General features: G+C 37.8%; 1 protein-coding gene across 1 annotated transcript in view; it reads right to left on the bottom strand.

Annotated features, from left to right (window-relative positions):
* Positions 1 to 1203: 1203 nt before the first annotated feature.
* Positions 1204 to 18212, bottom strand: part of LOC124777834 (stromal cell-derived factor 2) — a 34367-nt gene continuing 17358 nt past the window's right edge. Inside the window, exons 3-5 of the mRNA XM_047253363.1 lie at positions 10213 to 10340; positions 5107 to 5203; positions 1204 to 2816 (exon numbers count right to left, since the gene is read on the bottom strand). Coding sequence (XP_047109319.1) covers positions 2636 to 2816; positions 5107 to 5203; positions 10213 to 10340 — 406 coding nt within the window. The 3' untranslated portion in view covers positions 1204 to 2635. The remainder of the gene's footprint in view (positions 2817 to 5106; positions 5204 to 10212; positions 10341 to 18212) is intronic.

Here is an 18212-nt window from a genome sequence, read left to right as displayed (position 1 = left end):
GAACATTTTCTTTTGCAACTGGAGGACCTGAAATCTGTCATTCCTTCATTCAGCAATATCGCTCTTCAGTTATGACTAATTTACATTTAACAGTTTTCTATGACACCAAAATATCTGACTACAATATTCTGAATAGCTGCTCAGTGAAATTAATTGTGAAACCTCCTGTCAGATTAAAACTGTTCGCTACGACTGGGACTCCAACCCAGAACTTTGTCTTTCGTGGGAAATGCTCTTACTGAATAAGCATTCCAGGTACAACACACAGTTTGTCACCCTTTCCGAACTTCAAAGACCTTCTCCTGCACACCCTGTGGAACCCCAGCTCTCCTGGAGGAAAAGATACTGTGGGTCGCGCACAGATAACTCGGTCGATAGGAACATTGTCCATGAAAGGCAATGTTCTGAGTTTGAGGCCCATCCATCAGACAGATTTAATGTGTCAGGAAGTTCCATAACACACACTCTCTTGTAGGATGAAAGATGCAGTCTGGAAAATTCACATGATAAGAATATTTGTTGGGAACCTTAAAATGGTGAACCACTGAAAATAACTAAGGAGATGAAAAAAGGGATACTGGGACATGTTTGTCAAGTGACTGAAATCATAATTTTATAAAAATATGTTACGTAACTCAACACCTAGTGAAGTTGAACTTATCACAGTCCAAACTTTCATCTGTCAGTTGAATTGGGCAGATTTTAAATGCTACTCTTTCTACATTCGGGCAACAACCATTAGCATATTCAAGTCGTTATGAATTGTTAAGCACAAGGTGAGGACAAAGAGCGCAACTGAAATTATTCTCTGGAGAGAGATGGTATGCCTTCATGAGGCACTGTAATTTTAGTTCATAGTTACACAGGAAAGAAGCTGTATACCTTCATAATTAGCAAAGTGTACTGTTATGCCGTTTTGTCTGGTCTGAATATTTCTTTCTATTCACTTTTTCATGTATGTAAGTGATTTTAGACTGCCCTTCATGAAGAGCTGGTGATGACTAATTGTGTCCACTAATCTACAAACTTTTTACCATATTGTTCAACATATAATTTGCTGAAATTACTGGCACAACAACATTAATTCACACTGAGGAACATGAAAAGGAATACATAATACAAAAAATGTTGATATGGAACATTATCACTGCAGCTACAAACTGCTTTACATTCACTGCACACAATGAAAATCACACACATAAATGACTTAAATACCTTGTTATTAGAAAGTACTGCCATTTCCATGGCAGCTGATAATTTCATTAACATGAGATCATAACAGATACAACTACATGCCTCAAAAACAGCAATGTACATGTAAACTTTGATCACAAAACTGCCCCATTCATTTTTCCATGCTTGTGAATGGAATGCAAAGGTTCATATCATATACTGCAGGCTTTGAAACAGTGATACATATTTTGTATTTATGTTCAGTTATTGCATATAATACAGTCTCACAAGATAAGATATTGAGCCCATGACCATGTCACAGTTACATCACACAACTCACACTTGGAAATCGTATATCACAAGCACTGTCCTTTCTGCTTTCTATCTTGATTGCACCCGTCTTCTCAATATGTCACCCTAACCAACCTCTCCACATACTCTTAATATGCTGCCTTACTGTCTTTCTTCCAGTAATTTCCTTCCCTGCTTTTGCTAGGGTTTTTACTTGCATTTCACAAATAAGCGAGAGCTGCAATTTGTATCAATATCAACCAAAATTATTGTTATGACAGGATATATAAAGCAATCTGTGGAAAAATATAAATAACAAAGAAAAATAAAACTGGGAAATACAAGCACTCATGGCACCAGTATCAGTAGCATTGTCATACACCAACTGTATCTATCCCAGAACATAGCAGAATCAGATGACTATTTGATGAATATTTTGTCACTGTATTCATCTGGACATTTAATCAATCTCCTGTCTCAAATGTTCATGATTTTCTCAATGTGTTACAATGGCAGAGTATAACAGTCACAGCAATATATACTTGCATTACCTCACAGGATGAAACAGTTTCTCTTTCAAACTCACTCTGACACATGTAATACATTTAATAAGTTTCATCTATTTATTTACAGGCATCCTTTCCTTAAAATGTTTCTATGTTACATACACATCTTGTGATAAGATGACAGAATGTGTGTTTCCATAACACATGACGGGGACACTGTTTTCATCCTTAGTACATCAATTTGTTTTGTGCTTGCTTTTTCTTTCCTGTAAAGTGAATGAAACTAAAGTTTACGATACCTTGCTCCAGTACAAAATTTGAAGTCTTCATGTATTCTATTGTAACAATATAATTCAAGAGGCTTTAAAATATATCACAAACTTATATGCTCAGAAGAGCAACCTAGAGATATGTTTTATCTTTTGATATAAAATTAATATAGGCTTTGATTTCAAAAACACAAAACAAACTCACTGACAGGCAAGCATAAAAATATAACTTACACATAATTACAATATATGTGAGAAAATGATTTTTCCTCAGGTACATTTACTGTATTCTCACGAACAGAATCCAATAAAATAATTAAATAAAAGAATTTGTTACTACAAAATGAATGCATGATTATGCTGATCAACTGTTTGGCAGTAACAGTGCATCAACTTTCACAGTTCTGTATGATGAGTGTGTGTATGCTGAGATTTTGGATTGAAATCAGATGGGTGAATAAATAATCCTTCCATAGCTTTCCAGTGTACATGCCCCACAGCAGGTGTCGGAACCCCAACAATCTCTGCTTGGCCATTAATTGGGCGTCCATATGTCCGACCAGTTGCAGATAAATAGCTGAAAATTGTAAAAATCTATTACATTTATATTTTATAAATATTTACTTGAGCCTAAAATCTTAAAAGTTATATTTGCAACTGAATAAAAATGAAATGAGTTTGTCTGGTTCCCCATACACAAAATAGTACAAGGTTAGAACTATAATTTTTAATAGTTTCTGTCCCTGACTTTCTCCATAGTTTATACAAAATGGATTAAGTGAAACACCTTTACTGATGATTAACTTTCTCCATCTGTAAACAGATGAGCCAAACATGTTACACAACCATACACAATTAATCAGTGTATTTCATATACAATGCAAGTGCTGTATACTGCATTGCTGTGGGAACTAATGCCAGCAGCCCATTTCTCGGACTGTAGCAGATGGAGTATCAGTTTTAGCGGAAAGTAGGAAAGTTAGGAGTGGTCTAGGAAAACCATCCGAGAACACAATTACGCCATTTAGCACTTCAGGTTGCTGTTAGTAGCATCTGCTCACAGAGCTGTGCACAAACTCAAACTGAAACTTTGCAAAATAACAGAAGTGCACTAACTGAGCAATTCAAATAATATTACTCCATGTCAGTACAAGTTGACTGTTGCATCTGTGTACAATAGGTTGGCCTGAAATGCACAGGTGATACATGGTTGCATTAGTAGGGATACATAATTTGCAGAAAATTGATACTGGACTTCTAAAAACCCTCATCAAATACATCAATAGTCTCTATATTATGAGAAGGAAAGTTGCTACTCACCATATAGCGGAAATGCTGTGTCACAGGTAGGCACAACAAAAAGATTTTAAAATTTAAAGGTTTCGGCCAAAGGCCTTTGTCAATAATAGACAAACAGAAGCACACACACACTCACGCAAATGCAATTCACACACACGACTGCAGTCTCGGGCAACTGAAACCCCACTGCGAGCAGCAGCACCACTGCATGATGGGAGTGACAACTTGGTGGGTGAAAGGAGGAGGCTGGGGCAGGGAGGAGGAGGAATAGTACAGTGGGGATGGCAGACAGTGAAGTGCTGCAGGTTGGGCGACGTGCAGGGGAGAGTGGGGAGGGAGAGGAAGAAGTAACGGAAAAGGAAAGAAAGAGATAGATATAAATAAATAAATAAATAAATAAAAAAGACTAGGTGGGGTGGTGTAAAGACGGCTGTGTAGTCCAGGAATAGGAGCAGGGAAAGGGCTGGATGGGTGTGTACAGCGACTAAGGAAGCTTGAGGCCAGGAGGGTTACAGGAACGTAGGACATATTGCAGGGAAGTTCCCAACTGCGCAACTCAGAAAAGCTGGTGTTGGTGGGAAGGATTGGATTGGATTGGATTGGATTGTTTGGGGGAAGAGACCAGACAGCGAGGTCATTGGTCTCATCGGATTAGGGAAGGACGGGGAAGGAACTTGGCCATGCCCTTTCAAAGGAACCATCCTGGCATTTGCCTGGAGCGATTTAGGGAAATCACGGAAAACCTAAATCAGGATGGTCGGATGCGGGATTGAACCGTCATCCTCCGTGGGAAGGATCCATATGGCACAAGCTGTGAAGCAGTCATTGAAATGAAGGATATCATGTTTAGTAGCGTAATACACCTGTGAAACCAGTTATGTGGTCTACAAGTTAAGCTGCAACCACTGTGGTGGCGTGACAACCAACAAGCTGTCTGTCTGCATCAATGGCCACCGACAAACTGTGGCCAAGGAACAGGTGGACTACCCTGTTGCTGCATCACTGGAAGTACTCAAGGTTGTACGAAAAAGAGCTTATGAGAAGAGCTTCAAGGACTGGAAGAGGCATTGGAACAAGTGTATTGCATCTGATGGGGATTACTTTGAAGGGGACAACATGAATATTGATGAATAAATAAATATTTTTTCATAAAAATACAAAGTCACCTTACTTTTTGAACACACCTTGTAGCTTTGTCATAGAAAACTGAATGCAGAACCAACATACCATCATGGGTTTCCTTTCCCAACAGACATATGGTAAACTAATGTTACGATTCTGTTGTACATCAAGTGAAGATGGAGTCATGATAGGAACTGGGAACAGAATACTGGCACACATACTGCTGGTATGTGTGTATTGAAAATTGGTGACGGAAACTGAGGAACCAAAACCATGTGTTGGAAAAAAAACTTTAATCCTACATAAAAAGCTGGACATTCAACAACATGGAAGTATGTTAGGCCACAGTAGCACTTTAGCACATGGTTAATGTGACACTCCAACCTGCAAACCATAACTCACAGATCACAAATATCAGTTTAATGTAGTCAAAATTCACTACTTACACTTCCGTATCAACATGTTTCAACATTATAGCTTCATCACGTTCCCAAAATTCACCCTCGCACAACACCATCCAGTGGTCACCTGAATCTCCAACACCTGAAAAGAGGGAGACACTGGTAGAGGTCTTACATGATGACACTTTATCAAAACCATTTTTTCCCTTTTACTTATCATCCAGTATCTGTCAGTCAATCACAAAGTAAAATCCTGTAACTCTTATTCTGCAGGAGATGGAATGCACAAAGTGAAAGTTAATGTTGTAAAATGCACTGCATATTACTGAGAAAAGATTTACAGCAACCAATCACTGTTTCTGGAACCTGATGTATTCACATCCATCCACAGCTGTATTTGGAAAGGGAAAATTCAGATCTACACTTCATATACCACATAAGAGTCCTGATACTTGCTCTTGTCACTAAATAGTTGTTCTTTCTTCTTGTTTCTGTGGTAAGTTTCACATGTGCTGTGGATTTATCAGTCTACTTCAGTTTAACTGCAAAAGCTAACTTAATATAGGGTTACTCCTCATAAAGTAGAAACATTTTAGGAATATCTCCTTCTTGAATTAAATGTTGCACAATGTTCCCTACAGAATGAAACAGAACAGCACAGAATTTGAGCTCAAGACAAAAAAGTTCAAGACTAAGAAAGCTTCAAAGGAAAACAAAATTACATGCAAGCGTTATGCCAGTTTTGGCCACATTTAAGATAACTTAAATTTAAAACTGGTTGTAATGTATGGGGGATATATGGATTAATGTACAACTTTTCGTGCCCTATGTACTGTTAAAATTTCATGGCTTACCATTCACTGCTTTCGAACTACACTAGGTCAAAGCTGGAGAAAAGTCAACTGGGACAATTTTTCTATCATTTTGTGATTAATAATTTATTGCCAAATGAAGAACATTGAATGTCCTTTATAATACAATCACTTTAATGTGGCAGCTTTAGGTAAAGGTGTTTTAAACTATGGTTGCACAAGATAACAATTGAGCTTGGGCCTGAACTACCACATTTACAACATTGCTAACCTCAGCAAACAATTTCGCCGGCCGGATTGGCCGTGCGATTCTAGGTGCTACAGTCAGGAACCGAGCGACCGCTACGGTCGCAGGTTTGAATCCTGCCTCGGGCATGGATGTGTGTGATGTCCTTAGGTTAGTTAGGTTTCATTAGTTCTAAGTCCTAGGCAACTGATGACCTCAGAAGTTAAGTTGCATAGTGCTCAGAGCCATTTTGAACCAAACAATTTCGCTGTAGCGGTTACCTAATGCTTTGTGTACTCTGCTTTGAGTTGTGCACTGCTTATTGTTTTCTTTTCTTATTTTGAAAAGAGTTCTCTACCAAGAGCATCTTTCTAGTTTTGTCTTCACAGGAGCAAGAACTTGAACATAGGCTACCAGGCCTGCAAGATGGGGGCAGGGCTTCTTGTTCTGCTGTCACCCCTCCCCCTCGCCCCACACACATATATCCCCCAGGCCAGTCCTCATTTGTTAACACTCGTGACCGACTGTCACATTATTGTGTCCGCACTTTACTAGTATGGCAGAGAAAGTGTTTGTTGTCAATTCTGCTGAGCTGCTTCAGTTGTTTGTGAATATTCTATTCCACTAAATTAATGTGTAAACATATAATTTAGAATTCCTGCACCAAATTTGTACAAACTTTATTGTTGTACTGCTACATATTAGACATGGCATGTTTTCTTGTACTAGAAAATATTTTGGTTGTTTTGCACATCTTTCATTCTTCCATACAAGGTAAAAAATCAAGCACAACTACAACTGTTCAACATGGGTGAACTATTGTGTGTTACATTTGATAGATTTTAGTTATTTTTAGATGTTATAGTTATATTTACTAATACTGGTATTCTTATTTTATCTCTAACTAATTATGTCCATGAAATTTTAACATCATTGCACAGCCAGGATGGAAATAATTAGGAAAGGATGGGTTTACATACTGTCTAACATGCACTCCTTGTTAACTAATGGTTGCAGCTGATCATTAAGATCGTAATTGTTGGTGACTGCCATCAACAATTAAAACCTAGCTCTTGTTAAAGTAATTTCTTCGGGCCACTGTGAAAAGCACCAATTATTTGTTGAAATGCATGATGAACACAATGCTATCTTGTAAATCAATTTATTCACATCCAATATCATTCAGAATACCATTTTCACAGTGGAAAAATATTTTTTTACAAAGGCAACATCACACCACATTCATGCTTTTCAAACATGACATGAAGAACATTGAGTGACTTGAAAAACGTGAGAACTGCAAGTGCTCAGCATTACAGCACTGACTGAAACAACAACGACAACAACAACAACAACAACAAGTTAACCACTAATAGCCCAGGTTAAAAATCAAAAGCACTGTGTTCATCCCGCATATCAGCAAACAGTTCATGTTAGCCAGTTTGTGACTCGAAATGTGGACGTGTTGATATGTCTTATGTTTGAAGAAAAATGTTTGTAGGAAAAATTATGTATGAATGTTTCTTTTTGTGTTGTTTGTGTCACCACTGGTCATGCAGAGGTGAGTGGTAGTCCATTCTCAGTTCTGAATTGTAATCAAGAGGTTGTCACTCTTGAGTACAATGAGTCAGTAATTTGTTGCCACTTTACAAGGTGAGGTCCCCAGTGGTTGGATCAACTTTTCAAAACTATCTCTATGATGGCGTACATTAGGATTGTATGTTAACCCACCCTGAAGCCACTCATGCTGTGGGCCCTCAACAAATGAAGTTTTTTCCGCTTGATAGTCTGGAGCATTATAATCTAGATGTTTATCTCGAGTGCCAGCGTAGCATAATGGATGGCATACAAGACTGATAAGCTAAAGGTGATGGATTCAAGTCCTGTCAGATGGTTTTTAGATTTTTGTTTTTAAATTTTTGTCGAAATGACTTCCATCTGTCTTTTTATTCAACTAACTGGTTCAAACATAATTTTCTTTAATTTCAAATCCTTTGTCATATAATTTTGTCCATCTGGTTTAATTATATTTCTTTATGTATTGTAATGCATAATCATTTAAAAATACCAATCCATCAATTATACAACAAAATGCAAAATAATACACCAGTATTTACATTGGTTGTGCCATCATCACAAAAATTTATTTTCTGTTGCAAGATATACTTTTTTTGCGGGAGGGAAGGTGGTGGGGGGTAATCATCATCATATAAATGGTGAAAGCATAAACTGTTCTCACACCATGGACAAAATATAAATACTACATTCCCACATTCACATTCTTTGTTCATTAAATTCAAAGGGAAGCACACTTCATTAAATTACAAAATATTGTCTTCTCATACCCTACCTTGGATCTGTACTAGGCGAATCTTGCAAGAAAAGGTCCCCAGCAGTAGGATCGACTTCCTGAAACTGTCTGTAAGGCTATGTACGCTAAGATCCTACATTATCACACACTGCAGCCATTCACCCCTGCTTGGGTAGCTCTGTTTGTAGAGCACTTTCCCACGAAAAGCAAAGGTCCCGAGTTCGAGTCAGCAGTCCGACACACAGTTTTAATATACCAGGAAGTAGCATATTCAAATGTTTAAGTATTACAACAAATAAATAAATATAATTAAATTCAAACTCACAAATATTCCAAATGGAAAAATAATAACAGAAAGAAAAAAAATTAGAGCAGAAAAAAGTGCATACCTTGATTAAAATGATGTGGCAAAGGAATAGAAATAAAAAATTACATTTAAACCAATTAATTGAACAAAAATGATGCTCAAAGCCTTTCTGATAAAAATTAAAACATAAAAAATTTGGAATTACCCAATGAGATTCCAACCCACAGCCTTCGGTATGGAAGGCCCTTACCATATTCATTACACTACACAATAAATCTGTAAAACAGTACTTTTTGAAACTACTGAGTGTAACACGAAATACCGGGGTTTGTCCCCTTCCCCCACTCCCACCCCTGGCAAATACATGAAAATAATGGCTCACCAGGACGAAAGACTGGGACCTTTATCTACAACACCAGATAAACAGTTTCAGAAAGTTGATCCCACAGCTGAAGACTTCCCCTTGTTAGTTACATGTTATGAAATGCTGGTGCATCAGAATTCAATGAACACTTGAGTGAATTTTGATTGCATCTTCATGTTTAGCAATAAGTAATTCAGATGTACTCTGTTTCTTTTTCTTTTCTTCCTTCCCTCTCCTCCCCCCCCCCCCCCCCCCCTTTGCTATAAAAATGTCACATGGCTGACACAGGAGTACACTTTGAAGGAATAATTTTCATAGTGCCCATAATTTTTCCAGCATTTTTCATATTTGCTTTGCTCTAGTTGAAAACACTTTATTACGAACCAGTAGTTTTCAATATTGAAAGGGAAACAATGATTTATACATTGGCCAGCCTGTCATGGGTGTACCGACAGCCTAAATCTGATACAATGCACAGCTCCAGTTTTTATCTCATTTTACTGCATCAACTACACTTTAATCTGAATGTGTATTGGGAGGAACATATGATTCTCTGTTGGGATATCATCTTTGAATTCTGAAAGTAGTTCCACACATTAAGAAAGTCAACTTAGTTGCATAGTCTTCTGCTGGAGTCTGTGGACTCATCTTGACCAAATAAATCTACTACGCACTGTACAACTCTGCAACAAATATCCATTTCTTACATCATTTTCAACTAGAAAAATAATATTAGAGGATGTGTCACACAGTTATAGTGTACGTAATATAATATGCCTATACGCAACATCTCTCAAAAACTGTGGTCTGTCAGTTGCCACACTACAACTGAAATGGTAAAAGAAAGTATGTGAACACTATCAGTGATTTGGTAATGATGTTATACTCAATGACATGGGGAATTTTGTCTAAATTTATGTGCTTGTATTTGGAATCAGATTCTGGTTGCTGCAGCAAGAAAAATTTTCCTTAAATTTTCTTGGTTATAACATTATTTCTCATGTAACTAAACATCATTATCTGCAGGCAGTCTTTCAATTGTAAATTCTTAGTTTTTATCTGAATAAAAGATGTACAACTAATTCAATGAAAAACCACACAACTGATTGATTAGGTGTGCTGATAGCTTACCATTATCATCTCCATATGCTGAGATTTCCTGGTCACCTGACAGAGGCGAGGCGAAATGATGTGAATGCAGATTTTTCAGAGTTGCCAAATGTGTTAATCTTATTATATCACCACACTTCACTGGTTCACTGAAAGGTAAGACAGTATACTTAAAACTTTTGTACAGTTATGATAGCAGCAGCAGCACACCCAGCAGTCCAAGGGAGTGCATGCCTGAAAGAACAATAGAGCATATTTTTTTCTTCTTTTTTGCAGTAATAGTTTAACAAATTTTGCTGGTTAATACCATGTTTTGTGACCATAATAAGACCATCATAAAAGACAGTACCAAACTATAAAACTTGTAACAATGACACAGTTTAGAACTGAGGTGCAATAACCTGGCAGTGACTATGTTCCTTATTCTCCTGTGTTCCTCCATTGGAGAAAGGACTATATGAGACATAAAACAAAGTACTTAATGTTTCATTTTTCATTTGTAACATGTGAATCGACAGTGCCATGTGTTTCCTTCAAACCACACCACCACTGTAACTCCCACAGCCCAGCAGACATTTCACTCTTTAGGCCTACAGTAGTAGGTGGAACAGCAACAGCTGCTGTTTGATTTTATGCCGAGTCCTTGTCTGGCCAACAGTTCTAACCTGCCAAAACCTTTATCAAAGGAACAAATATTTTGTATGATTACTGTATGACAGTCACACTTAACACACTGCATTTGGGGACAGAAAAACACTAAAACAATCAAAGAGTAGTTGATTAGCTCCAGGGCAAATGTGACATAAAATGGAATAATCAATTTATCTTGTACGTACATCATTTCATAAAACAGGATAGATCCTGGTTTCCACAAAGATAACGGATTGTTTTACCTTTCCTGATTGATAACTTCACCGATAAGTGTTGATGTAAAAAAAAAAAGGTCCCACCACCTGAATAATGTCTCTAGACACCGTTCTCCAACATAGCCTTAGATTGTGTTGAAGTGCCATTATCCAAAATCCACCACATTTTCTCCCAGATACTGTGAAGTTAGTGCGAAAAATGTAACTACTAAGGAATTATTTCTAAAATATTTGTGTGTTCTCTCTGGTAACATCTTACCAGGAGACAGGCTGCCTTCTGAGATGATTACAAAATTATAAAGGAAGGCATGATAGGATTTAAAACCCCAATAATGTTCCAGAGACTTGAGGGCCCTGTAACAAGCTAGGCTGCAACTTCCAGGCCTTGCACCACAGGATTCAGAACAGTACGGTCCCCCTAAATGGAACAGGTGTAGTGATGTCGACTGGGAAAATGCCCAGTGGGTAGAATGTTTATAAATGGGCATTTGTCCAGGAATTTTCTAAAAGCAGTTTTAAATGCAGAAAATCTGGGCATTTACAAAAAATTACTTTCAAAAGTTTTTACTGCTAGAATGTAAAATTTACCAATTGTTGTTGTTGTTGTTGTTGTTGTCGTCGTCTTCAGTCAACAAACTGGTTTGATGAAGCTCTCCATGCAACTACATCATTTGAAAATCTCATCTCCGAGTACCTACTGCAACCTACATCCTTCTGAATCTGCTTAGTGTATTCATCTCTTGGTCTCCCTCTATGATTTTTAACCTCCACGCTTCCCTCCAATACTAAATTGGTGATCCCTTGGTGACCCAGAACATGTCCTATCAACCAATCCTCCTTTTAATCAGGATGTGCCACAAATTCCTCTTCTCCCCAATTATATTCAGTATCTCCTCATTAGTTATGTGATCTATCCATCTAATCTACAGCATTCTTTGGTAGCACCAAATTTCGAAAGTTTCTATTCTCCTCTTGTCTGAACTATTTATCGTCCATGTTTCACTTCCATACATGGCTACACCCCATACAAATACTTTCTGAAAAGACTTCCTGACACTTAAATCTATACTCAATGTTAACAAATTTCTCTTCTTCAGAAACGTTTTCCTTGCCATAGCCAGTCTACGTTTTATATCCTCTCTACTTTGACCATTATCGGTTATTTTGCTCCCCAAAGAGCAAAACTCATCTACTACTTTAAGTGTCTCATTTCCTAATCTAATTCCCTCAGCATTAACTGATTTAAGGGGAGTTGGAACGCCCTATTCTGATAATGTTAAATTTAGTGACTTGGCCTCCCTGTATTTCAGGAACCACTGCAACCATTGACAGGAAACTTTTGCAGGACATTAAACTGTATGTTCTGAGTCTACTGAACTACAATAATTGCATTTCAGCCACTGCTTTTGGGAATACAACTTTTTAATTACACGATTCAAATTCTGTATACTTTTTTGTATGTTATCCTAAATAATTTTAATTAGTACATAACATTATGTCCTCCCTTTAGTTCAGTAGACTCAGGATATGTATGCTGTTACTTCCTGAAAATGTGGATTCTCTACTCTAAGTGATTTCTGAGATTTAGGGAAAAATGCAACAGAAAATGTAAATTTTCAGGAACGGATTCTAAAGAGACTGTAACTCACTTAACATACGCTTAATTTTTTTGTCCACTCAAATGCGCCCTGCACCATACTGTGTATCATCCTCTTGATCTTTTTCGAAGTTTTTTTCTTTTCAGACTCCTTAGTAGCCAAATGTGCTGCATACCATACTTTATCAAAGCGAACCTTGTCCACCCATTCAAGTTCTTTGATGCAGTTTGCTCCAGGATTTCCCATCACTAAAAGCATCACTGACCCCCCCCCCCCCCCCCGCCCCCCCTCACTTTATTGTCTTCATCCCAACAAAAACATTTTTTGGTAAGCGAGTCCATATCAGATTATTGAACGACTCATTGGGGTTTTGAGTCTGACCATGCAGACACTTCTTCAGTAATTCAGGATTTGCCACGTTTCTGTAAACAGGTTTTACGATATCCATGACTGCTGCTGGAATGGAATGTTTATGGCTGTATGAACTGTTTCAGTTAAGTACTGGGCATTGCAGTAATTGCACCATGAATCAGGTCCAGGAGGGCAAAGGTGGTATACTGGTTTTTCATCAGTTGACAGTGTGGAAGAAGGCAGCCCACACTGCCTGCTTCATTTTCAACAAATCCTCATTATTATTTATAATGGCCATCACATAATATTGCTGTAGTTCATCAATCATTTTGTCTGTCAACCTCCCTCTTATGGTCTTACCATCAGAAAGTTTCTTGTCCCTCAACCTGGGGCCCATCCTCTTCTGGGCATGACCTTTTGTAAAACAGCAATCCACAGCCTTCTATATAAAAAATTACCAATTTTATTAGATCGTCAAGTAATGCACGTAAAAATTTTAACATTTTCAACTGGTGTAGATTATATTTAAAAAAATAAAATACATCTCATGTGAGTTTATAAGTGATCTATATATCATTTTACTTGGAAAATTGCAAATTTTATAATGAGACAAAAGTCTGAAAATGTGAAAAAAATATCCCGTTCCAATTCCCCTTAATTCGACTACATTCCATTACCCTCGTTTTGCTTTTGTTGATGTTCATCTCATATCCTCCTTTCAAGACACTGTCCATTCCATTCAACTGCTCTTCCAGGTCCTTTGCTGTCTAACAGAATTACAATGTCATTGGCAAACCTCAAAGTTTTTATTTCTTCTTCACAGATTTTAATTCCTACTCCAAATTTTTCTTTTGTTTCCTTTTTACTGCTTGCTCAATATACAGATTGAATAACATTGGGGATAAGCTACAACCCTGTCTTATTCCCTTCTCAATCACTGCCTCCCCAATGCTTTCATAGACTCTTGTAACTGCCTTCTGGTTTCTGTGCAAATTATGAATAGCCTTTCACTCCCTGTATTTTACACCTGCCACCTCCAATTTTGAAAGAGAGTATTCCAGTCAACATTGTCAAAAGCTATAAATGCAGGTTTTCCTTTCCTTTGTCTATCAACTAAGATAAGCTGTAAGGTCAGTATTGCCTCGTGTGTTCCAACATTTCTATGGATTTCAAACTGATCTTCCCCAAGGTCAGCATCTACCAGTTTTTTCCATTTGTCTGTAAAAAATTCGTGTTAGTATTTTGCAGTCATGACTTATTAAATGGATATTTCGGTAATTTTCATACTTGTTGACACCTGTTTTCTTTGGAACTGGAATTATTATATTCTTCTTGAAATGTGAGGGTGTTCTGTCTCATGCATCTTGTTCACCAGATGGCTGGCTCTCTCAAGGCTATGGTAGTTCTAATGGAATTTTGTCTATTCCCATTGCCTTTTTTTGACTTAGTCTTTCAGTGTTCTGTCAAAGTCTTCACACAGTATCATATCTCCCATTTCATCTTCATCTACATCCTCTTCCATTTCCATAATATTGCCCTCAAGTACATCACCCTTGTACAAACATTCTATATACTCCTTCCACCTTTCTGCTTTCCCTTCTTTGCTTAGGACTGGTTTTCCATCTGAGCTCTTTATATTCATACAGGTGGTTCTCTTTTCTCCAAATGTCTCTTTAATTTTCCTTTAGGAAGTATCTACCTTACCCCTAGTGATATATGCCTCTACATCCTTAAATTTATCCTCTAGCCATCCTTGCTGAGCCATTTTGCACTTCCTGTCGATATCATTTTTGAGACGTTCGTATTCCTTTTCACCCATTTCATTTACTGGATTTTTATATTTTCTCCTTCCATCAATTAAACTCAATATCTCTTCTGTTACCCAAGGATTTCTAACAACCCTCGTCTTTTTACCAACTTGATCCTCTGCTGCCTTGACTATTTCATCTCTCAAAGTTACCCACTCTTCTTCTTCTGTATTTCTTCCCCCTGTATTTGTTAATTAGTCCCTAATGTTCTCTCTCAAACTCTCTACATCTGGTTGTTTCAGTTTATCCAGGTCCCATCTCCTTAAATTCCGACCTTTTTGCAGTTTCTTCAGTTTTAATCTATAGTTCATAAACAATAAACTGTCCACATCTGACCCTGAAAATGTCTTACAATTTAAAACAATGGTTCCTAAATGTGTGTCTTACCATTATATGATCTATCTGAAATTTTCCAGTGCCTCCAGGCATATTCCACATATACAACTTTCTTTCACGATCCTTAAACCAAATGTTAGCTATGATTAAGTTATGCTCTGCGCAAAATTCTACCATGCGGCTTCCTCTTTCATTCCTTATCCCAGTCCATATTCATCAACTACTTTTCCTTGTCTTCCTTTCCCTACTATCAAACTCCAGTCCCCCATGACTATTAAATCTTTGTCTCCCTTGACTATCTGAATAATTTCTTTTATCGCATCATACATTTCTTCAATCTCTTCATCATCTGCGGAACTAGCTGACATATAAACCCGTACTACTGTGGTAGGTGTGGGCTTCGTGTCTATCTTGTCTACAATAATGTGTTCACTATGCTGTTCATAGTAGCTTATCTCTGCTCATATTTTGTTTATTCATTATTAAATCTACTCCTGTGTTACCCCTATTTGATTTTGTATTTATAGTCCTTTATTCACCTGACCAGAAGTCTTGTTCCTACTGCCACTGAACTTCACAAATTCCCACTATATCTGACTTTAACCTATCCACTTCCCCTTTTAAATTTTCTAACATATCTGCCCAATTAAGGAATCGTGCATCCCACACTCCGATCCGTATAACGGCAGTTTCCTTTATCCCGATAACAACAGCCTCCCGAGTTGTCCCCACCTGGAGATACAAATGGGGGACTATTTCACCTCCGGAATATTTTACCCAAGAGGACGCCATCATCATTTAAACATACAGTAAAGCTGCATGCCCTCGGTAAAAATAACGGCTGTATTTTCCCCTTGCTTTCAGCCATTCGTAGTACCAGCACAGCAAGGCTGTTTTGGTTAATGTTACAAGGCCCGATCAGTCAATCATCCAGACTGTTGTCCTCGCAACTACTGAAAACGCTGCTGCCCCTCTTCAGGAATCACATGTTTGTCCGGCCTCTCAACAGATGCCCCTCCGTTGTGGCTGCACCTATTGTATGGCTATCTCTATCGCTGAGGCACGTAAGCCTCTCCACCAAAGGCTAGGCCCATGGTTCATCGGGAGAGATTTACCAATTAAAATAAGGAAATGGGGTGATACTCCAGACATAAGAATTAGTAAATGTTTACACTTATTTTTATTTACCAGTTCCTCTCTCTCTCTCTCTCTCTCTCTCTCTCTCTCTCTCTCTCTCTCTCTCTCTCTCTCTCTCTCTTCCCCCCCCCCCCCCCCCCACACACAGCGTTGAACAGCTCTGTAGTGATAAGCTGGTATGAAAAACATTGTCCTTATGTCAGAGCTCTGTCAGATCTCTGAATATTATTGTAGAATGACTTAATAACAAAATTATTACAGACTGTATTAAACATCTGGATGTGTTTCTTGATGATAAATGCATTCTTAAATGTTACACTATACTCAGTGGGAGGGGAGGGGAGGGAGGAATTTTTATTGTCAGATGTGGCAACATTTGAGGCAGATTATAGTTTTCTTTTCTCCTCCTTTCTTTATCTGCCTTCTTATGACTGCAAGATAAAATGAGAAAACTAAATATAAAAAAAGATTTCATACCAAAGAATTGATGCCCAAGGTGCTAGAATTGTTTGATTCTGATATTAGTCGATCCCTAGAGAATCCACGATTATTAGAACTGTGGAATTGGAATTAGTGTGTGACACATCCCAAACTAAAATCATTATGAATAAACTTTATTGACTCTAATTCCAGTTATTCTAAGTAAATATTAATGTTATTGCTATTACTGCAAATAGGTAGTAGATGAAATTGAGTGAACGGCTGGTAATTTCAAGTAGTTCATGCAATTCTATAGGTTATTTATTTAATTGGAATTGGCAACACTGGTCTGACCATCTGACAGTCATCCAAGTCTACAGGGTTGAGTGAGAAGCATCACAACCTTGTCTTTGAGTTATTTACAGTGTTACAGACAATAGGCAATTGAACAGTTGCAAGATGATTACCGTATTTACTTGAATCTAAGCCGCACTCGAATCTAATCCGCACCTGAAAAATGAGACTCTAAATCAAGGGAAAAAAATTTCCCGAATCTAAGCCGCACCTGAAATTTGAGACTCAAAATTCAAGGGGAGAGAAAATTTTAGACCGCACCTCCAAATCGAAACAAAGTTGGTCCATTAGGTTGAATGGATGAAGATACAGCTACAGTAGTTTGGTTCGAGTCATAATCTTAACTGTTAAGCTTTACCAAGTAGCCATTGCTATGTGTCAGGTGCTCCGTCCGTATTTATTCGGGTACCCTTCCTTTTTCAGGTGCTTCACCTGGTTTGAATCTATTGCTTATTTTGCTTTGAACTAATAAGTGCTGTTCTTTTTGTTATAGGTGTTGCGTCACTCTAAGCTGAAAATGCATTATTGTACTGTGTCATGCATTGTTTGTCGCATTCTGATAAGATTGTCCATGACCTGTCGCCACTCGCGGCAAGGCTTGCTTTTTGTGCATGCTTCTGCTGCTTACAATTAAAAAAAAAAGGGGGGAGGGGGAGGGGGGAGGGGGAGGGGGAGGGGGAGAGAGAGAGAGAGAGAGAGAGAGGAATTGTCTCCTAAGCGAATCAATGGCAAGAGACTTATTTGTTGTTACTTACACTGCTGCTTTCTTTGATAATGATCAACAAGAACCAAATAATCGACACTGTATGATAGATGATGTTCTGAACGAGAGTATTGCGAAAAATTTTCTCTGTTTGAAAATCTTTGCAGACACCTCTTTAGTACATTACATTCTGCACAGAAATTAGTCATCTTAGATTTAAAAATCTAGTCAGTTGCTGTGCTTCATTTCTGACTATCACTATTCAGCATAAGAATAATATGAATATAAACACGGCATGATAAGTATATTCTTCCGCATTTGCTGTTGTCTCACTCTAGTTTCATAGTTTATTAGGCAGACAGGATTTATATGAGATAGCAGCAAACACGAAAGAATACATGGCATAATGTTTACATTCTTCTACCTTTTCTTTTAATTTATTTACTGT

This window comes from Schistocerca piceifrons, chromosome 2, assembly GCF_021461385.2.
Source record: "Schistocerca piceifrons isolate TAMUIC-IGC-003096 chromosome 2, iqSchPice1.1, whole genome shotgun sequence".
Taxonomy (NCBI): Eukaryota; Metazoa; Arthropoda; class Insecta; order Orthoptera; family Acrididae; genus Schistocerca; species Schistocerca piceifrons.
This window is presented reverse-complemented; position numbering and strand designations above follow the sequence as displayed.